The sequence below is a fragment of the Macrobrachium rosenbergii genome, chromosome 43, assembly GCF_040412425.1.
Source record: "Macrobrachium rosenbergii isolate ZJJX-2024 chromosome 43, ASM4041242v1, whole genome shotgun sequence".
Lineage (NCBI taxonomy): Eukaryota > Metazoa > Arthropoda > Malacostraca > Decapoda > Palaemonidae > Macrobrachium > Macrobrachium rosenbergii.
In genome coordinates, this window is record NC_089783.1 from 21,505,313 (window position 1) to 21,529,825 (window position 24,513).

The 24,513-nt window shown below is 44.2% G+C and overlaps 1 protein-coding gene across 1 annotated transcript in view; it reads left to right on the top strand.

Moving 5' to 3' along the window:
- The window catches only part of rod (rough deal), a 128,259-nt gene that overhangs the window by 39,936 nt on the left and 63,810 nt on the right, over nucleotides 1-24,513 (top strand). Inside the window, exons 10-11 of the mRNA XM_067087413.1 lie at nucleotides 14,302-14,452; nucleotides 14,860-14,896. Coding sequence (XP_066943514.1) covers nucleotides 14,302-14,452; nucleotides 14,860-14,896 — 188 coding nt within the window. The remainder of the gene's footprint in view (nucleotides 1-14,301; nucleotides 14,453-14,859; nucleotides 14,897-24,513) is intronic.

Below are 24,513 nucleotides of genomic sequence, written 5' to 3' on the forward strand. Positions count from 1 at the left end.
CTCCTTGCTGAGAGGGAAGCAGAGCCGCATTGTCGACGCAAGGACTCGAGGCTGCCTGTTAAGAGGTCCAGAAAGTCACCCTCTCCTGCGCCTTTTTCGTCGTCTCCGTCACCTCCTTCGTCTCCCTGTCGCAGGACTCACCGCTCGCTGGATCGCCATCGTGACGTTCGTCTGCAGCGTGACGCCCGCAAGCAGCTATCCTGGGCGCGCCTCTGTAGCTGCTCGCCAGGTCGCTCCTCTCTCGCTTTTGCAGGGCGCTCGGCTGGACACTCGGCTGGGCGCCCGGATGGACGCTCGTCAGGACGCCTCTTTGGTTGCTCGACGTGACGCTTCAGAGCAATCAAAGACTGCGGGGAAGAGAAGATCCCTTCTGCGTGTTGGACCGCAAGGCCTTCGTTCTCCCAAGGTCTTGGGAGACTCTGGTTTCTCCCATTGAAGAGGAAGAAGTCTCTGGCGAGTCGGAGCCTGCAGACCTTGAGCAACCTCCTGCTTCCTCGTCTTCTGACTACCAGGTGTTAGCCAGTCTTCTCAAGGACTTGTTTGGTGACAAGTTCAAACCCTCGGCTCTCTCTCCCTCCTTCACAGTTAGCTTCGTCCAAGACGCAGGAGAGCGCCAGGGTTTGTTAAGATGACTTCATCTCTGGCTACGAAGAAGGCCTTCAAGAAGGTTAACACCTGGATGGAGGAAAGGAAGACCCAAGGCAAGACTTCTTTTGCCCTGCCTCCGTCCAAGCTTAGCAGCAAGGCAGGTATGTGGTATGAGACCGGAGAGGATCGCGGCTCAAGAGTTCCTTCCTCTTCCCCAGGGAGATTTCGCCAGCTTAGTCGACGCACCTAGAAGGTCCGTCCTGTCTGCAGCCAAGGTGTCGTGGACTATGTTGAGACGGATCACCATTTGAAGGGACTATTCCGAACCATGGAGGTCTTCAATTTCCTGGACTGGTGTTTGGGAGCTTTGGATGTCAAGCTTAGAAGTCCCAACTCGATCAGCCTGGGGGAACTGTCCAGCGTGTTGAACTGCATGGACAAGGATGTCAGGGATGGCTCAGAGGAACTGGCTTCCCACTTTTGTACGGGCCTCTTGAAGAAGAGGGCCTTGTACTGTAACTTTACTGCAAAGTCAGTTTCTCCGTCACAGAGGGCAGAATTGCTGTTCGCCCCGTTGTCGAGCCATCTCTTCCCCCAGTCTTTAATCAAGGATCTCGCCGCTAGCTTGAAGGAGAAGGCCACTCAAGACCTCTTGGCCCACTCGTCAAGACGCCCGGCAGTCCCTTTGACGTCTTCTTCTTCGGATCAGACCTCCAAGAAGAAGCCCTTTCATGGAGGAGCTTCTTCCTCTAGATCGTCTCCCGAGGAAGAGGTTTTTCCAAAGGCGGAGCCCCACCTAAACCTAGGGGCAAGAAGTGATTTGCAGCGCCTCCAGACACCTGTAGGAGCCAGGCTTCTTTTGTTTGCGGGAGCCTGGAGAGAAAGAGGGGCGGACACCTGGTCCCTCGAAGTTATCGAGAAGGATACAAGATCCTCTTTCTCGACACGCCCTCCTCTGTGTGCATCGCCGCCAGGGATCTGTCGCCCTCCTACCATCAAGAGAAAGCAACAGATCCTTTTGACCTTTTGGAGCAAATGCTCGAAAAAGAGCTGTGGAGCAAGTCCTGGAGCTGGACTCCCCAGGATTTCTACAACCGACTGTTCCTAGTTCCGAAACAGTCGGGAGGATGGAGACCAGTCCTAGATGTCAGCAGACTGAACCGCTTCATGGTGAAGGAAAAGTTCACGATGGAGACGTCCCAGTCTGTTCTAGGAGCATTAAGACCAGGAGATTGGATGGTCTCTCTGGACCTACAGGACGCCTACTTTCACGTCCCCATACATCCCCAGTCGAGGAAGTACCTGAGGTTTGTACTAGGGGGACGAGTGTTCCAATTCAGAGCTCTTTGCTTCGGGCTAAGCACAGCCCCCATGGTCTTCACAATCATCATGAGGAATGTGGCGAGATGGCTTCACTTGGCGGGTATTCGTATCTCGCTTTACCTGGACGATTGGCTCATCCGAGCCTCTTCACAGTCAAAGTGTCTGGAGGACCTGAAATCGACTTTGGAGTTGATGAAGTCCCTAGGACTTCTAGTGAACGAAGAAAAGTCCCATCTGATCCCGACGCAGTCCATCGTGTATCTGGGGATTCAGATGGGTTCAGTGGCTTTTCAAGCTTTTCCATCCCAGGAACGTCAGCAGCAATGCTTAGGAAAAGTCTCATACTTCTTAGGGAAGGAAACATGCTCGGTGAGGGAAAGGATGAGTTTGCTGGGGACCATTTCCTCGCAGGAGAAGTTTGTTTCCCTGGGAAGACTACATCTCAGACCGCTCCAGTTTTTCCTGGTGGAAAACTGGATAGACAAGGAGGATCTAGAGGAGACCCTGAAGATCTCTCCCGTTGTCAAGAATCACCTGAGGTGGTGGCTCGACCCCTCGAAGTTGGCAGAAGGGGTTTCTCTCCGCCTTCAGAGCCCCGACCTAGTGTTGTTTTTTCCGGCGCGTCCAGGGAGGGATGGGGGGGAGCAACACTAGGAGGGAGAGGAAGTGTCAGGCACCTGGAGAGGGGAACAGGTGTCCTGGCACATCAATCTCAAAGGAATTAGGGCGATCCTGCTGGCCCTGAAATTCTTCGAGAGCCAAGTCTCAGGCCGAGTGGTACAAGTAAACTTGGACAACACCACAGCCCTGGCATACCTCAAAAAACAGCGAGGAACTCGCTCCCGGTCCCTGTTCATTGCTAGCAAAGGAAATCCTGCTTTGGGCCCATGCTCGGGGATCACGATCCTCACAAGGTTCGTGGCAGGAGTGGAGAATATCCGAGCAGACCTTCTCAGTCGGCAAAGCGTCAACTGTTCCGACCGAGTGGACCCTTCACGAGGAGGTGTGTCAGGAGCTGTGGAGGCTTTGGGGACGTCCCTTGGTGGATATCTTTGCGACGTCCAGGACAAAGAGGCTTCCTCTCTACTGCTCTCCCGTACTAGATCCAGGAGCAGTAGCAGTAGATGCCCTCCTCTGGGACTGGAAGGGAATGGATCTCTACGCCTTTCCTCCCTTCAAGATTCTGGGGAAGTAATCAGGAAGTTTGCAACGTCGGAAGGGACGAGAATGACATTGATCGCCCCCTTTTGGCCAGCAGAATGGTTCACAGAGGTCATGGCCTTCCTGGTGGACTTTCCAAGGGCGCTTCCCCTGAGAGTAGATCTGCTCAGGCAGCCCCATTTCTAAAGGTAACACAAAAACCTCCCGCTCTGAGTCTAACTGCATTCAGACTATCTGCAAAGTTGGCAAGAGCGAGGGTTTTTCGAGATCAGTGGCAAGGGCTATTGCCAGCGCCAGGAGACCCTCCTCCAATGTGGTATACCAATCTAAGTGGGCCAGTTTCAGGAAATGGTGCAGAAGCAAGGGGGATTTCCTCAACCACGACCTCTGTGCCAGTCAGATAGCAGACTTCCTGCTTCATCTTCGGAGAAGGAAAAGCTGGCAGTCTCGACAATTAAAGGCTATAGAAGTATGCTGTCGGCAGTCTTTTAGACATAGAGGCCTGAGACTTAGCCGACAACAAGGATCTTCACGATCTCTTGAGATCCTTTGAGACTGTCTAAGGTACCTCAGCCCAGGACGCCTTCCTGGAACCTGGATGTCGTTCTAAAATTTTTAATGTCAGATACATTTTGAGCCTCTTTCTTCTGCATCTCTCAAGAATGTGACAAGGAAGGCTATTTTCCTAACTGCTCTGGCGACGCTAAGAGAGTTAGTGAAGTTCAAGCCATCAGCAGCAAGCACATAGGCTTTAGAGGGCTCAATGCTGTATGCTCCCTAAGCCCTATGTTCCTTGCAAAGAATGAAAATCCTTCAAACCCTTGGCCCAAGAGTTTTGAAATCAAAGGGTATGACAGAAATTCTTGGGCAAGAGTCAGAGAGAGTCCTGTGCCCTGTCAGGGCTCTCAAATTCTACCTAGACAGGACGAAAGGAAGTTCGAGGCCCATCGGACAATCTGTGGTGTTCTGTTAGAAGACCTGACTTGCCCATGTCCAAGAATGCTCTGACATTCTTTTTAAGAAGTACAATCAAAGAGGCTCATTCTACCTGCCAAGACAGCGACATGAGACTTCTGAAAGTCAAGGCTCATGAAGTGAGAGCTATTGCTACTTCGTGGCTTTCAGAAGAACATGTCCCTTAACGATCTTCTTGGTACCACCTTCTGGAGAAGTAATTCAGTGTTCGCTTCACATTACTTGAGAGATGTGAAGACGACATACGAAGACTGCTCTTCGCTGGGACCATACGTTTCCGCAGACACAATGTTGGGGGCAGAGAGGCAATACTCATCCTATCCTTTAGAGGTTAGGTTTTTTTTTTTAATCTTGTTTTTTGTGTTTTTGGTTGTTGGGTTGGCCACCGGAGGTGGACGTCCCAGTCGTTAGCCTATGTTAGGTTTAATGACTTAGACAGGCTCGGTCAGGTGGTTGGTCGTTGCTCCTTTTGCCCTCTCAGTATGGTCTTATGATCTAGTCCCATTGTGGTCAGGCCCCCTAGGACAGATCATCTAGAACTCACCAGCTATATAGGTCACTACCTTGCTGGAGAGTCTAGTAAAGCAGAAGCAGGCTTGGGTGACAGTAACCACGAAGTCAGCTATGCTAACAGGTAAGGAACCAAGGTGTCAATCGCCTACATTTATTTGTTTCCTAAATCCTATTCTGTCTCTTCCCACCTCCAATGGTGGGACTCAGCTATATATATATCTGACAGGTAAGTCTCATGAACAAAATGATATTTTAATGATAAAATAAAGTTTGTTCATACTTACCTGGCAGATATATATAATCATAGTGCCCACCCACCTCCCCTCAGGAGACAGTGGCACTAGAAAATCTGAATAGAAAATGGGAATGGTTCCCGATACCCACCTCCCAGCGGCGGGAATGGGTACTAACCACCTGGCCACACTGCGTGTGCCGCGAGTTTTTGAAATTCTGTCGGATTCGGAGAATACAGCTATATATATATCTGCCAGGTAAGTATGAACAAACCTTTTTTATTTTGTTCATTTTCAGACTACCTGACAGATATATATATAGCTGTATTCTCCTATTTTGAAGGACCGACAGAAATTCAAAACTTACGGCACTCGCAGTGGGGCCAGGTGGTTAGTACCCATTTAATTGCCGCTGGGAGGCGGGTATCAGGAACCATTCCCATTTTCTATTCAGATTTTCTCTGTCGCTGGTACTGTCAACACCTGTTGTCAATACCTCCGTCGTTGGATTTCAAAACTTTTTGTTCCACTTGAGTATTCTGATTGTTTTTGGTTTTTGACTTTGGATTTGTGGATAGGCATACGCTTTTGTGGACTGTTTTGATTTTGGTTTTGACTTTTCTTTGAACTACTGATGTCTGGATCTAGTTCTGCTAGTTTCAGGGTGTGTGTTGTGAAGGAGTGTAAGGTGAGGCTACCGAAAGCTTCGGTAGACCCTCACACAGTATGCATGAGATGTAGAGGGCATGTTTGTTTGTTTGATGATCGCTGCAAGGAGTGTGAGTCTTTGCCTGATGCTGATTGGAAGGTTTATGACTTCTTGAATGATGTGATGAAGTTAGAGCGTGATAATGAATCAGGAGGTCTTCCTCCAGGAGTGTGTCTGCTGGTGGGAGTCAGGGTAATAATTTGTCTCCTGTTAACCCTTCTGTAGACTTTGCTTCACCTATCCCTGTAGTGTTGCCTTCACCCTGTGGTTGCATCTGCGAGAAGGTAATGCCCTTTATGGAGATTTTGAACTCCATTCGTGCCTTGGAGTCTAAAGTGTTTGCAATCTCCAAGTGTTGTGAAGTGTGAGTGATCCCCCCAGTGTTGTGGAGGGGGCGTCAGATCGGCCCTATAATGCCTCTAGGCCTGGACCTCTGCCGAACTCCCAGGACTCAGGGAGTGGGCATGTCGAAAGCCGCAAGAGGGTTACGGGGACCCCCCACCGATCTGGCGTCCCTTCGGCAGGCCCTGTTGACGTTTCCCAGGCTGCCAAGGATCGTGCTCGCGCACGGATCCTGAAGGATTGCTTCTCGTCCTCTGAGGCGCCCTCCCCACGCAAGGGGTCCAGCTCTCAGATGGACTCTCGCCCTTCTCAAGAGAAGCTTTTGAAGAGAGGACGCTTCACGCCCTCTTTCTCGTGCTTGACTCTTCTCCTGAATGGTTCGACGAGATTTGCCGCCGCAGAAGAGGACCAGGACTTCTTCCGAGGAGGACGCTTGAGTCCCAGTCGCCCCAAGAAAAGAGCTGTCGTCGCTCTTGGGAGAAGGAAGAGGGACGCCCTCGCCCCTCTTCTTCTCATAAGAGCAGCCCTTCTCCTGAGAGAGGAGTCTTCTCCTTCTAAGCTGCTTCTCCTTGACATGCAGCGGCAGTTGGCTTCCCTCCTTGCTGCAAAGGAGTCTGAGCCTCGTCGGCGCCGGAAGGATTTGAGGCTGCCTGTTAAAAGATCTAAGAGGTCTCCCTCTCCTGCTCTTCGTTCGTCTCTCTCCCCGAAGCTTCTCCGAGTCGCCCTCATCGCTCGTTGGATCATCAGCTGTCGTGACTCTTTGCATCGACTTAACGCTCCTCAGGCTGCTGGTCCTTGCGCTTTCCCAGTGCGCGCCAGGACGCCCTCTCTTGCCTCTCGGCAAGACGCCGTTGGGTTCTCGCGGGCAGGACGCCTCCATGACGCTTCTCGTTTTGGATCCTCATCATGCTCTCCAGGACTCGTCAGGACGCTCTCCAGGATGCTCGGCAAGACGCTTCTCAGCACGCTTGTCAGGGCGCTCTTCAAGACGCCGGCAGCATTCTAGGCAGGACGCTCATCAGCATTCTAGGCAGGACGCCACCGGCAGGACGCTCGGCTGCAGGACGCTCCAGAGCTTTTCTGCTTTCTGCTGCTTCTTCCAAGAAGAGGTCTCTTTGGCGGATCGGACCCAAGGCCTTAGTCTTCCACAGGTTCGAAGACTCTCCTGTCGCTCCTGTCAAAGAGGGAGAGTTTGTCTGCAGAGTCGGAGTCTGCAGAGCAGGAGCAGCCCCTCTGTCGTCTTTCTGGACTACCAGGTTTTGGCCAGCCTGCTGAAGGACTTATTTCCAGATAAGTTTCAGCCTTCTGCCCCTCTCTCCCTCCTCCTCTCAGTTAGCTTCTTCTAAGGTGAGAAAAATCGCCGGGTTTCCTTCAAATGAAGACATCGCTTGGCTACCAAGAAAGCTCTTTAAGAAAGTCAACTCTTGGATGGAAGATAGGAAGTCTCAAGGCAGGATCTTCCTTTGCCCTGCCCCATCTAGATTGTGCGGGAAGGCGGGAATGTGGTATGAGACTGGAGAAGAAATCGGTTCCAGAGTTCCTTCTTCTTCCCAAGGAGACTTTTGAGTTTAGTCGATGCCCAAGGAGGGCCCTCCTTTCTTCAGCTAAAGGTGGCCTGGACTCTTTCTGAGACGGACCATCATCTGAAAGGGCTTTTCAAGACGATGGAAGTCTTTAACTTTTTGGATTGGTGCTTGGGGCCTTGGACTTGAAGACTCGAGTCCGGACTCTATCACTCTGGGGGAGCTGTCCAGTGTGTTGTCATGCATGGACAAGGCCGTCAGGGATGGCGCTGATGAACTGGCTGCTCATTTTGGTACAACCCTCCTGAAGAAGAGGGCCTTATACTGCAACTTCGCACAGCCAAGTCAGTTTCTCCTGTTCAGAGGGCAGAATTGCTTTTTGCCCCTCTTTCTGAGCCATCTCTTCCCCCAGGGAAGCGTCAAGGATCTCCACTAAGCCTTAATGAGAAGACCACTCAGGACCTCTTTGCTCAGTCTTCCAGGCGTCCTAGTGTCCCTTCTCGTCATCCTTGACCCTTCCCCAAGAGACAGAAGCCCTTTCCTGATGACTTCCTCCTCTAGATCTTGAAGGGGGAAGAGGTCTCTCCAGAGGTCCAGCCCCTTCCAGTCCCAGAGGAGGGGCAAGAAGTGATTTTCCCTGGGTCCAGACACCAGTAGGAGCCAGGCTTCTCCTGTTTTCGAAGCCTGGAAGGTCTAGAGGGGGCGGACCCCTGGTCCCAATGTAGAAAAAGGTTACAGGATCCACTTTCCTTGGAAGAAGTTGTCCTCTGTTCGACCCCAGAAGATCTGTCGCCCTCTTACCGACCGGAAAAGCAACAGATCTTGTAGATCTGCTGGAAGAATGATTCCAGAGAGAGATCAATCTTGCAAGTCAAGATCTGGATCTCCAGGTTTTTACAACAGGTCTTTCTGGTTCCAAAACAGTCAGGGTGGAGACCAGTCCTGGATCGTCAGCAGACTGAAACAACTTTGTCGTCAAGAACTGAAGTTCAAATGGAACGCCTCCCAGTTATCAATTTAGATTGAAGACCAGGGGATTGGATGGTCTCTCTTCCCCTTCAGGACGCCTGACACTTTTCCCCATGTCCCCATTCATCCTCAATCGAGAAAGTTTTTGAGGTTTGTCCTGAAGGGAAGAGTGTAAACCAATTCAGAGCTCTCTGCTTTGGATCGTACAGCTCCTTAGGTGGTCCTTCACAGTCCTGATGAGAAACGCCTCTGCCAGGTGGCTTCATCTTGCCCAGGGAGTAAGGAAAAACTGGAGCTCTATCTGAGATGACTGGCTCCCCAGGGCCAAACTTCTCCAGCGTCTGGAGGACCTGCAGCAGACTTTGGAACCATGAGTGAAGTCCCTGGGACTTGTTTCTTTCCCAGAAGTCTCATCTGATCCCCTCTCAGTCCATTCTTTATCTGGGGATTCAGATGGATTCAGAAAGGCTTTTCGAGCCTTTCCATCCCAGGACCAATCAGCAGCACTGCTTAGATAAACAATGGACTTCCTGGGGAAAGAAACATGCTCGGTGAGGGAATGGATGAGTCTGCTGGGGACCATTTCATCACTGGAAAGTTTGTTTCCCTGGGAAGGTTGCATCTCAGACACCTCCCTCCAGTTCTTTCTTGCAGACAACTGGAAGAACAAGGAGGATTAGACCCGCTTGTCTGAAGATCTCTCTCTCTCATCAAGGACCATCTTCACCATGGTGGCTCGATCCTGTAAAGTCCAGCAAAGGGGTCTCTCTGGTCTTGTTCAGAACCCCAACCTAGTGTTGTTTTCCGACTGAAGATGTCGGGATGGGGAGCAACACTAGGGGGAGGAGTGTCAGGCACCTGGAAGGGGAACAGGTGTCCTGGCACATCAATCTCAAAACCGAACTGAGAGCGATTTTCCTGGCTCTTCAGTTCTTCCTATCAAATGGTTCAGGTCTGCTGATTCAAGTCAACTCGACAACACCACTGCTGTGGCGGCACCTCAAGAAAAACAGGGAGGTACTCATTCCTCGGTCCCTGTTCCTGGACTTGCCAAAGAGATCCTGTTTGGGCATCATGGTCCAGGTGACAGATCTCGAGGTTTTGTTGCAGGGGTCGAGAATGTGGGACAGATCCTTCTCAGTCGACAACATCAGCTGCTGCCAACAGAATGGACTCTGAACCAGGAGTGTGTCAGGATCTTTGGAAGGGACCAGGGGACGTCCCCTTGGACTCTGGCTGCAACGTCAAGGACAAAAAGGCTGGCTCCTTTACTGCTCTCCTGTCTGGACCAGGAGCATCATTTCAATGCCCCTGGGACTGGAAAGGGCTCTGGATCTGGAGAGACCTCTTCCCCATTCAAGATTCTGGGAGAAGTCTCATCAGAAAAGTTTGTAGCCTCAGAAGGGTCCTTGAGAAGAAGTGACTTTACATCGCCCCTTTTCTGGCCTTCAGCAGGATGGTTCCTGAGAGGTCATGTCTCTCTGGTGGACTTTCCAAGATCGCTTCCAAAGGGCTGAGGAACAGATCTTCTCAAACAACCCCACTTCGAGAGGTACCACAAAAACCTCCCCGCTCTGAGTCTGACTGCATTCAGACTATCGAAAAGTTGGTCAGAGCGAGGGGTTTTTCAAGACCAGTGGCTAAGGCGATCGCCAACGCCAGGAGAGCCTCCTCCAATGCAGTGTACCAGTCAAAGTGGGCCATTTTCAGGAGATGGTGTAAACTTAAGGGAATTTCCTCAACCACGACCTCTGTGTCCCAGATAGCAGACTTCCTTTTTACTTATCTGAGAAGGAACTAAACCTGGCAGTCCCTACCATCAAAGGCTATAGAAGTATGCTGTCAGTGGTCTTTAGGCATAGAGGCCTGAACTTATCAGACAACAAAGACCTTCATGATCTTCTTAGGTCTTTTGAGACGTCTAAGGTAGCTCCCCTAAGTTACCTTCCTGGAATTTAGATGTAGTTCTAAAATTCCTGATGTCAGAAGAGTTTGAACCTTTAAATTCTGCTTCCTTCAAGATGTAACAAAGAAAAACTATTTTCCTAACTGCTCTGGCGACAGCGAAGAGAGTTAGTGAACTTCAGGCTATCAGCAAGATTATAGGTTTTAGAGGCCATGATGCTGTCTGTTCTCTGAGCCCTATGTTTCTTGCTAAGAATGAGAACCCGTCTTCCCCCTTGGCCCAGGTCCTTTGAGATTAAGGGCTTGACGGAAATCACTGGACAAGAACCAGAAAGAACCCTGTGTCCTGTCAGGGCTCTAAAATTTTACTTGCAGAAGACTCAGGATTGTAGAGGTCCTTCTAACAATCTGTGGTGCTCTGTCAAGAGGCCTGATTTGCCTCTGTCTAAGAATGCCCTGGCGTTCTTTTTAAGAAGCACCATCATAGACACACCATTCCAGTGTGCAAGACAGTGATTTGAGAACTTTGAAAGTCAAGGCTCACGAAGTGAGAGCCATTGCTACCTCAGTGGCTTTCCAGAAAAACCAGTCTCTCAATGACATTCTGGGTGCCACTTTTTGGCGAAGTAATTCGGTCTTTGCTTCTCATTACTTACACTGAAGTGAAGACATCCTATGAGAATTGCTGTGCGCTGGGGCCTTACGTTTCCGCAAATACGATCTTGGGGGCAGAGAGCAACACTCATCCTATCCTTTAGTTTTGTTTAGGTGTGTTTTTTATTTTTTTTATGTTGTTTTTTTATGGTTGTTGGGTCTCCACCAGTGGTGGTCGTCCCAGTCCTTAGTTTATGTTAACTTCATGACGTAGCTGGCTTGGGTCAGGTGGTTGTTTTTTGTCGTTTGCCCTCATAGTAAGGTCATATGGTCTAGTCACATTGTGGTCTCGCCCCCGTTGACAGATCATCTAGAACTCTCAAGCTATATAGGTCTCTACCTCGCTGGAGTTTCTGGTAAAGCAGAAGCAGGCTTGGGTGACAGTAATCACGAAGTCAGCAATGCTAACAGGTAAGGAACCAAGGCGTCAATCGCCTACATATGTTTTGTTTCCTAAATCCTATTCTGTCTCTTCCCACCTCCAATGGTGGGATTCAGCTATATATATATCTGTCAGGTAAGTCTCATGAACAAAATGATATTTTTATGATAAAATAAAGTTTGTTCATACTTACCTGGCAGATATATATAATCATAGTGCCCACCCACCTCCCCTCAGGAGACAGTTCTAGCACTAGAAAATCTGAATAGAAAATGGGAATGGTTCCTGATACCCGCCTCCCAGCGGCGGGAATGGGTACTAACCACCTGGCCCGACTGCGTGTGGTGTAAGTTTTTGAATTTCTGTCGGTCCTTCGGAGAATACAGCTATATATATATCTGCCAGGTAAGTATGAACAAACTTTATTTTATTATAAAAATATCATTTTATCATTAAAATATCATTTTTAAGCTGCTGGTTAAAAGAAACTAATAACTATGTAATTACTGGGTAAGTATATATAAAACCTTATTTTATTATAAAAATATTTTCCATCCTCTTTAGTAATCCTTCTTTATTCCTTCCTGCTATTATAGTTTTCATACAAGAGAACTGGAATCGAGGCTTCAAAGATTTTTCTTGTTCCATTTTCTTTATTGAAACTGGTGTTCATAATATTCTTTAAGATTTTTCTAGGATTTTCTTTATTTAACTGGTGTTCATGCATATTCTTTCCAAATCTTCTTTATCCTATCCTCATTCCATAAAACCCACTCTATTCCCATCCTGACCTGTTTTATAAGTAGTACTCTGGGGGTTCTTGTCCCCTCAAGACTTGCAATTCTGTGAATTTTTCTCCCCCTTCTCAATTTCCATCTTGTACATCATCTAACGCTCTTACCTTTTCTTGTGCAACTGCCTTCTTTACTTGATTCTTATGTTTTTGGTACTTCTCCTTATCCTCTTGCTGACCATACTTTTCCCAGATTTTTTTTTTTTTTCCATCATTTTTTGGCACTCACCACCTCTTTCACTTCATCATTCCACCACCAGGTTTCCTTATTGTCAGGAGGTTTCTTTCCAGATGTCTTTCCCAACACCTCTCCACCCACTTAAATATCACCATCCTGTTATAATTCCACCATTCTGCATCCCCTCTAGAATCTTTGGGAGTCAAACACTCTGTGAGTAAATTTCTGCCTGTGCTTTCCTTTGTGTCAGCTGACCACCACTTGAAGTTGATAGGACATTCCTGCAGTTAAGATTTGTAGTGTGTGTTCTTTTTTCCATGTCCATTAGAAACTAGGTGCTCCTTGTGCCACACACACTCTACCACTCTTGTGTAGTCTTTTAATTTTCTTAACCATTCTCAGATGTGATCTTCTACACATGAGGAAGATGATCTTCCTGAGTTTACAAGTCAAATGACTCGAAAGGAAAGTCAAAGTTCCAGGAAAAAAGGTTGAATGATGTATTTACACAGAATGAAAAACCCAAATACTTGGGGTAAACAATTTATCTTGATGTAGTGATCCATATAGACTTGTTACCTCAGTCATCCTCTTTTATTGTGTTTTAACATCTGCTTCAGAAAAGTAACTTCTTGAACCCATGGAAAATAAAAATTTTGAGATGAGAGCTGTCACATCAAGTTCTGAAAATTGAAATGGAAACAAGGAAAAATTATTGAAGCTTTGCGCAACAAAGTTTATGGAGATTCTTCTCCATCTAAATCAGTTGTTTATGATTGGATATGTTATTTACTTGAGGATGGTCCAGGTCCACCTCTCCCAGACAACCTTGAGGGGAAGACCATTGCTCAAAAAAATGAAAAATTGTTTTGGTGCCAATCTAGTGGATGAAGATCGCCGGATTACTTTGATAATGATAGCTAATGAAACTGCAGATCTCCCATGGTTGATTTCAATTTTAAATGAAAATCTTGGTTTGAGTAAACTTTCAGCACGTTGGGTCCCAAAGAGTGTTTAACAGGTTCACAACTGCATCAAAGAGCTGAACTTTCTCTTTAGTTTTAACTGTTTTATTTTGAATCAAATGAATTTATTTGCCGGATTGTTACTGGAGATGAAACTTCAGCCATCACTATGACCAGAAAGTGAAATTTTTGTATTTTAAGCAATCCAGACAGATTACCAAGAGTCAGCTGCAAAAGTGAAGTTCAAAGTGGCTTTTTCTGCCCAGAAGTGTCATGGCAATGTTTTGGGACTCCAAAGGAGTGATTTTGATTGATTTCTTGAAATGACAAAAACAGTCACCGAACTACTTTTGCCCATTTTGCAAAAATGAAGACTGCATAAATGGCTAAAATCAGAAAAGTTGCACCACAGAATTTTGTTCTATCATGATAATTCTGTAGCACATTCATCAAGGGTTGCAAGAAAGTCCTATATTTAGGTGGGAAACTCTTCCACATCCTCCTTTTCCATGATCTTGCTCCTTCAGATTTTTTCCTGTTCCCAAAACTTAAGGAACACTTAAGAGAGTCCGGTTTGAATCTTTGGATGCTGCTAAACATGCAGTTTGGGCATGACTTTAATAGAAAGGCCCCAAATTTAAGAAAAAACAGAAGGGTTGCAGAGGTGGAAGACAGCGCAATGTATAGTGTTAGATGGTAGATATGTAGAAAATGATGTTTGAATTTCCTTAAATGGAAAGTTGAAATTGACTTTTTACAACCCTGTGACTTTTTCCTAACAAAAACATATGAGACAATTTTATAAACAAGAAAATATAATTTTTCTAGATAATTGAAGGGACATTGAAGAACTTTTGTAAAATTATAATGGCACACTTCAGGCAGTATTTCCATGCTGGAAAAACTTTTTTCAGTTTATTTGATAATAATAGAACTTATTTGAGTCAAATCTTTCTCAGGGTCATCTTACTTGTATTTGCTCTGTCTTGGAAGTTTTGTTTTTACTTACTTTACTTTGATTGTCTTTGCAAAATGTGCAAAGTTACAATTATAACTCATCTTTCTTCATATCATAAAAGATTTTGAAGAACTAAAACCAACTGAAGCAATGGAGTTTTGTAAAACATTCAACCTAGATGTTGAGGAGGTAAACAAGGCACATGCAAGATATCTTTGTGACTTGATGAATCCATGGAGAACATATTCTAATGCAACCTTAAATGATGCTGAATGTGAAGAGTAAGTAGGATTTTCATTTAGTAGAAAACTGTTAAACAGTGTCTCTCATGTTTCATTGGCAGTTTAATTATGTTATTGGTTGAGAGTTATTTTTTCTTTCTTAAGGCAACTACAGAGGTGGTATATTATTATTTTTCAATAGAAGAAAAGAGTTTAAAAGAAATTATATAGCCTTACAAATTCCGAAACAAAATTTTAGGTAATGATTTAGTGGAACTGTGCAACCCTCCAGATATACTTAACAATGCTAAAACAAAATTAATTTTGTATTAAAAACATTTATGCAGTAAAATTGTAAGACTTTTTTTTTATTATAAACATTGGAAGCTTCTGAATGATTTGTTTCAACTATATTTAATTCGTTGCATATAACTGTATGAAAGAATTTTTTATCTCCATTTTTCTAGAAATGGGCATGTTGCTGGATCTGGAACCATCCGTGATGTGAGAAAATAACAAAAAGAAGGAACCGTTACAGTGACTTAGTAATTAAAGAAAATTCTTAATTATGGAAAGAAAAATCCCAGCAATTGAAGATGACATCAAATGGTTAGTATTTCATACATTAAAAAATTTTTTCAATTAATGTATTTTTAGCTTTATATTTGTGGTGTAGTTTTCCCAAATTTTTACATTATCATCATCTTTAAGAACTTTATGTTGGGTTCTTGTACATATTGCTTGATTTCTTACTTAGTTATAGTCTTTATCTGTGTCCTTTTTTTCATGTCTTGATCTTCCTTTAGACTTTCATCCTGCTAAGTCCATATCTACTACATTTCTGGATAACTCCTCTTTTTGGGAAAACCTCATCACATGCCCAAACCACAAGTAAATATAAAGATCTTAGTCAAATTTAGCAAACCCTAAACCAAATTTTTAAACAGCCTCATTGCTCATGAAGATATTTTTTATTTGCACTCCACCAGTGAATTTTAACATTTGTTGTCACACTTCTTGAAAATCTCCTGCAAAGAGACCTTGTGTTTTGGCTTTATATGTGTAATTTTCACTTTAAGTCTGTTGTCTAATGTAATATTCTTTTGCTCTAATATTTGCTATTTGTTCTTGTCAGTACCAGCATTATAATCCCTTATCACCAAAGTAACAAAAATATTGTTCTAAAGACCTGTGTTTTCACCAATACAGTTAGATCATCTTCTCACATTTTTCATCCTCATGAATAATTGTTTTTTCTGATACATTTTGAGTATCACAAATTTTATATTGCAATATGTTTTCCAATTTTGACACCCTCCTTAGACACTATCTGGTACATTCAGTGAATGGTATTGCATTTACCCCTACACCTCTCCCACAGCATCCATACATTCCTTTCCCCCCAATAATTTTTCTTTTGCTTTCTTTCTAGTCTCTGTAAGCTTGGATTGTTTCCTAACAAACCTATTAGTTATAATTAGCTTTGATATGCAGTGTCAAAGTCCCATACATGTGGCTTCATATAGTTTTATTTGTTGTTAGCTATTCAGTATTAATTTACCTCTCATTTATTATTTTTTTTTTTTAGATTTGGATACATGGAATGCTGCTTGTAATTTGAAATAATTTTTAATTTTCAGAAAATAGAATCTGTTCCTTTTTATAATTGTTTATGTAGTTTTACCCCTTGTTTGTTTAATAGTAGTAATGTTAGTATGTATGCAAGGATTACAGTGGGGATCATTTAGCTTTATGCCAGTAAGGTTTCTTTTTAGACATGTCCTTTCATTTTGTGTTTTCGAATGTTTGATTTTCAGTGTTATGGTGCCATGTTCCTGAATGCAAATTAGTTCTTATGCCTCATTGATTTTTTATGCCTATTCTTGCTGTTGTAGGCCATGCAACATCAGTTGATGGAAAAATTCAAAGATTTTGCAGTTTTTTAAAAATGACGATCATTGAATCCTTAAGGTGATTTTTTTATATAAACATTGTAAATTCTTTTTTTCATTTTTTATTTAAGAATCATAATTTTTGAAAACTAACATTGGTTTTGTGTTGACACCTGAAACTGGTTATAGTTGTTGCCATTTCAAAGCAATGTGCTGTTGCACTACCCAGCCATTTGTCTCTTTGAACATTCCTGCCTCTGCTCACTCTTTTGTCTAAAGATAGTTACCAGGAGCAGGAGGAGTTGTAGAAATACACAGGCCCAAATCGCCCCTTGGAATTATAGGGTTCATCTTGTAGGTCAATCCCATTTAGCCTTTTGAAACATGCCAAAGAGCTAAAGAGCTATGTATAAATGACAAGAATTTATACAAGTTTGGTATATGAATGAAAAGGTAAAAATGCACAGCAAGTATATTCTAGCTAAGCCTAGGCTTTTAAGTGGTTTAGGTTAGGTGGTCTTGAGTTTCTGGATGCCAACAGAGGCAATCAGTAACTGTATGAGAAATCAATTATCAATGGTCTTAGGTAAATGTAAGCTTTAGTATTAGAACTCAAAACTAAATCTGTGAAGAGTTAATATTTATGCAGCACCTGTATGTATTCAATTTAAAAAAGTGCTCTTTGTTTTAGTGTTTTTTTACTTTTGTTGATGTATTTGTTAAATTATAAAACTGATAAGCTCTCACATAATGATAATGAAGTACTGTATATAAATGTCAGAGTAAAATAAATTTACAACTAAATCAAGTATGAAATGTAATTGAAAATAATAGACACATTTGTGACACCAGTAAGTGTTCCAATACTGTGACCTTGTAAATAAAAGAATCCTGCATGTAATCAAGCAACTTTAAACACTCAGTTCATTTCTATAAATGATAAACAATTAAATAATGGGTTGCAATAACAAAAAACTGAATCATATTGCCTAAACACATGTACATCACAATCCTCAGAAATGTAGTACAGAATATACTCAAAACATTTCTGTTTCTGTTTGGTGTTTTCTGGCATGATTTAAGAAAATCCAGTGCAGTTGGCACATTAAACAACTGAGATGCAGTGACTGATGCATCCAAGAAATTATCTGCAGACTCCCTATTCAGGTTTAATTTGATAGTGTTGTTATACTTGAACAAATTGAAAGACATTATTATAATTTCAAAGGTGATCACTGTTCTTACATTTCAATATTTTCAGCTCCAAAGGCCATCACTAGCTTTTTGTTTTACCCAAAAATGTGTAGAACTTTGGGAAGACATGCCTTTAAACTATTTTGGTACCTGTCTGCTTGGAACATCAACATATATTGTTTTAATTTTTCTGTGCATATCATTCTGAATCAGATTAAATATTTCAAGAATGGAACAAATTATGTAATTTCACCATACACCATGGATTGTAAACTGGGCAAAATTATATATTATATATATTTATATCAATGTCACATAGACTATAAAATATTTCCATCCAGATTTTCATCATATACCTTATATATTGTATATATGCCTATATATATACTGTACATATATATAATTTTATATCATAATTCAAAATTTTCTGGCTGGATATATATACAAATATTGGAAATCATTTTTCCATAAGATTAATATCAACTTTAATTTTTCTATATATATATTAGATAAAGATATAATCTATATGTTATATAAGATAAGTGATTTGTGTAGACATTACTATAACCAAATGTAGTATGTATAGAATAGATAAAGAAAAAGATCTGTAATTCTAAGGGAAAAGTATAAGTGTAACTAACTTAGTGCCCAAGCTTAGCTCATTGTCAGTTATGATGTCCAAACAGAATATAGCAATAAAAACTGCTTATATAAAAGACACTGACCATAATAATTCACATCTGTTTTTGTAATTATAGAGTTATATGGAAGGGATAGCTGTTGTATAAAATATTTGTATTGCAATACACTCCTGAACACCTGAATTAGCCCTGGTCACCTACCAGCCCAAACTACATCCCCATAGCTTTTACCCACTAAGTGGGTAATAAACTCTCAGTGTCCAACGCTTACAGGAAAATCTTGTCAAATGAGTTACCTGAAGTATCGTTGGCAACACTGCTTTTTGTTCACCATGCTGTGTGGGTGTGTCCCACATCAGGCGAACTTTTGGTCATTTAGCCTGACCCCCATTTAAGAATTTGGACATCAGATCACGATTTGGACTGTTTTCAACGCATTTTCTCCTGGATGGATACTTTATTGATAGGATTTGGAACTTCTTTCCCGATTTTGACTTTGGACTCGTTTGGATAAGTCAAACAAGAAGACGTCGCCGTCTGCTAGCACCCATGCTTCCATTTTGTTTACACCTTCGACGACAGAGCCTCCTTCTGCTGGAGATGCTGACGCTCACTGGCCCTACACGCCCTGCAAGTGTAGGATGAGTACCCTCAAACACGATCAACATTCTGTTGGTATTTTATGTAGGAAGATATGGTGTAGTATCAGTCAGATAGGCGGCGAGTCTTGGTCGGTAGATCAGATGGAAGAATTATTCAAAAAGTTAGAGGACAAGTTACTAGCTGAGTATGTCTAGTCTATTTTTCTAGCTTTATGACTAAATTAACGGAAACTAGAGATAAGGATAGTAGTAATAGTGTTGTAGATACTAATCGTTCTTTTTCAGCTCCCCTGCCTGTTCCAGAACCAGCCCTAACGGGTGCCGGGGGTCATGGAGAACCGCAAACCTCGAAGGTAGGATCTGCCAGCCCCCCTGGCGCGGAGCAGGCAGTGTTGGCAGCAGATTTCCCCCTTCCCTCTAAAAGCGTAAGTTCTAAGGTGGATTTAGAATTAGGAATCACTCAGAAGGGTAGGAATTCTAATTTAGGAAGTATTCAGGAAAAGTAGTTGAACGTGGTCTTCTTTCAGGTTTGGTCGGGTCTCTCATTTAGGTATGTCAATTTAGTCAATCATTGGTTTTATTTCCTACTTCGTGCTCTGTGCAACAAAGGTTTCCAGATCCGTGGAGGGTCGTTCAGATTTGGTTTCTGATGTATCTGGTTCTGTATTTTTGGTTTTTCTTTGAATACTCCTTCTTCAAAGGTTCCTTTTCCTTTGGGGGTTTTAAAATTTCTTTTGTCTTGCGATGGTGGTAATTCTGGTGATCGAGTTTTTCCAATATTCATGATCATGTCTTAAAAAATCTTCTGATTTGATAATGTTTATCAAGATTATCAGGGGCGGGGGGAACAGAACCAGTCTATTTTCTTTGAATTTTCTGATTGGTCTATCAAGATTATCAGGGGCAGGGGAACAGAACCAGTCTATTTTCTTTGAAATTTTCTTCCCGTTCTTTTTCCCCTTTTTCTTTTTAAGCCTTCTTCCATTGCCCTTCTCAATCTTCTTTTTCGGTCCACTCTTTGGAGGGCTCTCGGGTCTTTTGTTGCGCATCCTGTTTTCTTGGCTTTTAACTCAGCAGAGCAAGGCTTTCTTGCTTCAACCCTGTATATTAGAGCTCAGGGCCCCTCTCTCTCTCTTCAAGTTAAGGGAAGGGGTACTTTTTACGGATCCGTCGTTTATCACCTTTGCAATCCGGTGGTTTCTCTGGCATCCGGTCTAGTTGCTTCTCAGTTGTTTGCGGAGATGTCAGCAACTCCTTATTTCATACTTTATGGGTTCCTAACTGTAATGTATCCTCCGCGATTCTTGTGGATGCTACGGAAGTCGGCGATTCAACGCCAGCATTCAGTGTATCAGCACCGATAGTTTCCTAACTGTAATGTATCCTCCGCGATTCTTGTGGATGCTCGGCAGTCGGCGATTCACCTGCGCCAGCGTTCAGTGTATCAGCACTGATAGTTTCCGCAGCCTTTCCATTCTCCAGGATAGTTGGTAACTACCTTCTTCTGTTACCTTCGGTTCAGTACCTCGTAACTTCCCCTTCAATACTCCTTTGAGTTCGGTCCGGTTGGGACCTTCTCCATCTGTCCAACGTCGGCGTTGGGCGCTCCGGTGGTTACTCCGAGTGTGGCTTCTTCCTTCTTCCCTCCTTCGGCTTCTTCTTTCTCAACTTTCCGGCAGGTTTTCTCTGTCCCTCCGTCTAGGCATCCATGTTGGTTCAGGTTGATTCCGGGTCTTCAGTTCCGGATTCCCATTCTCATGATGTTTTGATACATCCGGATTTGAGTGGTTCGGGTGTTGCGGCCTCTTCGCTCTCAGGAGTGGGCGTGGTCCGCCCAGGTGTTGCGTCATCCCCGTTGGGTGGTGCGGGGTTTGCGCAACCTACTTTGGTGCCTCCAGTATGTTCGCGATTGATACGTCAGGTGTCCGTCTCACGCACCCAGGTGTAGCAAGTTCCGGGTTTTCGAGTTCGGCGTTTGCTAGGGATCTGCCTGCCTCTTTCCTGTTCTGGCTCGGTCGGACCAGTCCGACAATCCTCCAGCTCGGTCGGACCAGTCCGACAATCCTCCGGCTCGGTCGAACCAGTCCGACAAGGATTGTTCATTTGAAGAAGAGGATCCGGTACTGGATATTAGTTCTCCTTCAGCCAATGAGAATGAGTATAAGCGGATGGTAGACTTCATCCTCACTTATCCTCAATCCAAGGTTCCGGAGGAGCCTACACTACCGAAGCAACGATGTTTGAGTCGCTATATGCAACAGAACCGATAGTTGCTCAAACAAGATGATACTCCCTCCAGTCCGGTACTGCCTGACACCTCATCACTTCGGTGTCAGTAAGGCTGGCATACCAGGTTAACATGTCGCCTGACTGTACAACGTTCTTTGGCAGAAGAGGAGGGGCTTCTTTTGAAGCTTCTGCCTCACTATCCGGACATTCGGAGAGGGTTCTGTTGAGGGCGCCTTATGCGCTCTGCAACAGTCTTTAGGGAGGAGGATATCTCCTCCATGATCTATTTCGTGTAGCGGTCGTCAGCAGTACCGTCACAGCAAGCTATGATTAGTGTGGCTGCTGTGGGTTCAAGGGATGTGGCCAGTATAACGAACTTGTTGCTTCTAATTCATGTCTCCAGTGTCGGCAATTATGGATCGTTGAAGGTACAAAATGTGGAGTAGAGGGTTCCTGTCTAACAGGGAACAGCCGGTACCCACTTGAAGAAGCCTTTTAGGGAGAATGTTTCTCTCTCTCTCTCTCTCTCTCTCTCTCTCTCTCTCTCTCTCTCATTCCAGGGTCTTGTGTCTCCGCATGCTTTCTCTTCAGGTATGTCTCAGGAATCGCTGAGACTTCCACATCGAGATTGCAGGTATAATCTGGAACGATTCTCACTTGTCGGATCGTCTGTGATAGTCAGAAGAAGCGCGTCTGACATCCGGAAGGTCTATAGTCTCCCCTCTTCCCGACATTCATCTGTACTCAGATGCCTCATATCAAGGTTGGGGAGCAACCTTGGAGGAACCCAGGCTTCGGGCCTCTGGAGGGATCGGGAACGAGAGGAGTCATAACCTTCGGGAACCTCAGGGCTGTAAAGGAAGCCCTCAGGTGTTTCTCAGTCCTAGTGCGCAACACAATAGTGGGTCTGCGCTGTGACATTGCAGCTGCCGTGTCGTATCTGAGAACTCGGGGGGAACAAGATCATTAGAAATTAGTGGTGTATACTTTCCGCCATTCGGTCTCATTCATCAGGTTATCAGGAATTGTGGTAGTGTCAAGATGTGTATGACTCTAGCTCCTTGCTGGCTCTAACGCCCTCGGTTTCGGAATTCCTAATGCTCCTTACGGAAGTTCCGATGTTCCTCCTCATGCGGAAGATCTTTTAGACAACCGCATTTTCACCATTATCATCCAAACTCTTGCATGATGAACCTAGTTGCGGGCGACTGCTGAGCGAACAGCTGACAGTCCAGACATTCTAAAGTTATGTCTAGACAGTGTTTCTTTCAGCTTGAGAAGTCAACCCGTAGCTTTACCAGGTCAACTTGACATGGGGAAGTTTGTGTCAAGGAAGGTTATTCCATCTTTAGTCATTCCATTTTTTTTCTCTTAAGTTCAAAAGCCAAGATTCTTCCATTTTCGGCTATTGCTGGCTACCGCTCAGCACTTTGCACTACATTTTTTATCTTCCTGAAAATTTCTAGTAGTAAGATCCTCTTTGACTTGTTACGTTCCCTCGGGCTCCCTCGTGAGATTTATCAGAAGTTCTAATGTTAAGATAATTGGTTAGGTGTTTTATTTCTTTCTTTCAGCTTTAGCTGCAGATAAAAAAAAATGGGTGAGCTTCGGGAAGTTTCCTAGGCGGGAAATGATGAAGTATTTCTCTTCTGGAAGTCGTGGCTGAGGCTAAAACTCTGCTTCATTTGTTTAAGGATCTTTATCTGCAAGTGTTCGGTTCCGGCATCAGCAGGGATGTCTTTATGTCCGGTGCGAATATTTATCAAAGGTTGATAAACTCCGTCCGCTTCTGTGCACACTTCTTGTCTCACTGCGGAATCTTTCCCGTCTGCTGTTGAAGGATGCGATTAGTTACTTTCGGAGAAATGGTTCCTGGTTCATAAGGTTCATACACGAACACAGTTGCGGGCACACTTCACGATTCTTGGTGCGGCATGCCCTTGAACGCAATTTAATTTGACATGACATTATATTTGGTATTTAACAGTTTTTTTCATTACCGCACAGTATTCGGAGTATGTCCACTTCATCTTCCTTTCTAAGGAATGGTTCACAGTCTTCTATTCTGGAGATGGTTTATTTGCGAGTCCATCTTTGGTTTCTTCCTTCACTTAAGAGACGTTCAATTCGCCCCACCGCGTATAGTGGTGAATTCTCCCATTTAGGGTGCGTTCAATTAGCTGAGGTAGTATTCTCTTAGTGCGAAGACTCGGAAGGTTATTCACTTAGTCCACGTTTAACAGCGAAGTCTATTATCTACGGTGCGCTCATTTAGCTAGGTAGTATTCACGTAGTGCTATGATTATTAGGTTAACCAGATAGAGAAATTCCTTCTAGGCTTTAGAATCTTAAGCAACAGTGATAGTATAATCACATGAACTTAAGTTTAGTACATCTTAAGTATCCTAGTCTTTGATAGTTTCCCTACGAGAGTCCAAAGAGGTTCTCTCGTAGGCTAGTCTAGGTTGTTTCGTCGGCGCTGGGATACTTCTGCACTCGTCTGCCTTTGCCGCAACCTGCAGGGCGGAGGGTCTTCGGCTTGGCACACTGCCTCATTCCCTCCTTAATAGGTAGGCTCTGAATAGGCACTTGGGAGATGCATCGTTCTCCTTTTTACATGAAAGTTATTCTCTTAGTCCGTGTGTAGCCGCTAACCCTTCTATTGTGGGTGTGTTCATTTAGCTAAGGGGGTACTCTTAGTGCGGAGGTTCTTAGAGGCGACCACTTGGAAGTTGGTGTCGGTTTTCATGACTTTCTACCTAAAAGACGTTCAGTTTTCTTCGAAGAAGAATTTCTCGCATGGTCCCTTTGTGACGACCAACTCGATCTTATAATTACGTAGTAATGTTAAGGGTGGGGGTGAACTCTAGGTAATGGATGTAGTCTGAGGAAATTTGGAATTTTGGATTCTCTGTTAGTGGGGGTTCATGGTGAGAATGTTAAGTTTGATTGTTTAGTACTGTGAAGATAGGCAGATCCAGTGGACAGGTTTGGTTTCTTCAACCTCTTCTGCGCATACATCAGGGAGCAACAGACAGCGAAGAACTTGAAGATCCTGCACACTCAACTTCTCCTCCATACATGAGAGGCTACATACATGGGAGGCTTAGCCACATGGGAGGTTCATCGTACCCTCCATACATGAGAGTGCTTTGATTAGCCACATGGGAGGTTCATCTATTTTTTACCCCTCCATACATGAGAGTGCTTTGATTAGCCACATGGGAGGTTTGATTATCCATTCATTGTTCTCATCATGGGAGGCTGTGATTAGCCACATGGTAGTCCATGAGCTTTGATTAGCCACATGAGAGGTTCATCACTCAGACCCTCCATAAATGAGAGTGCTTTGATTAGCCACATGGGAGGTTCATCGTTCTCCACTAATCATGGGAGGCTGTGATTAGCCACATGGTAGGTTGGTTTTTATTTTGCTACTCTCTATCCATGAGGAGGTTTGAATACCACATGAGAGGTAGCTCGACTTAGACCCTCCATAAATGAGAGTGCTTTGATTAGCCACATGGTAGGTTGGTTTTTCATTCTCTACACCATAATCATGG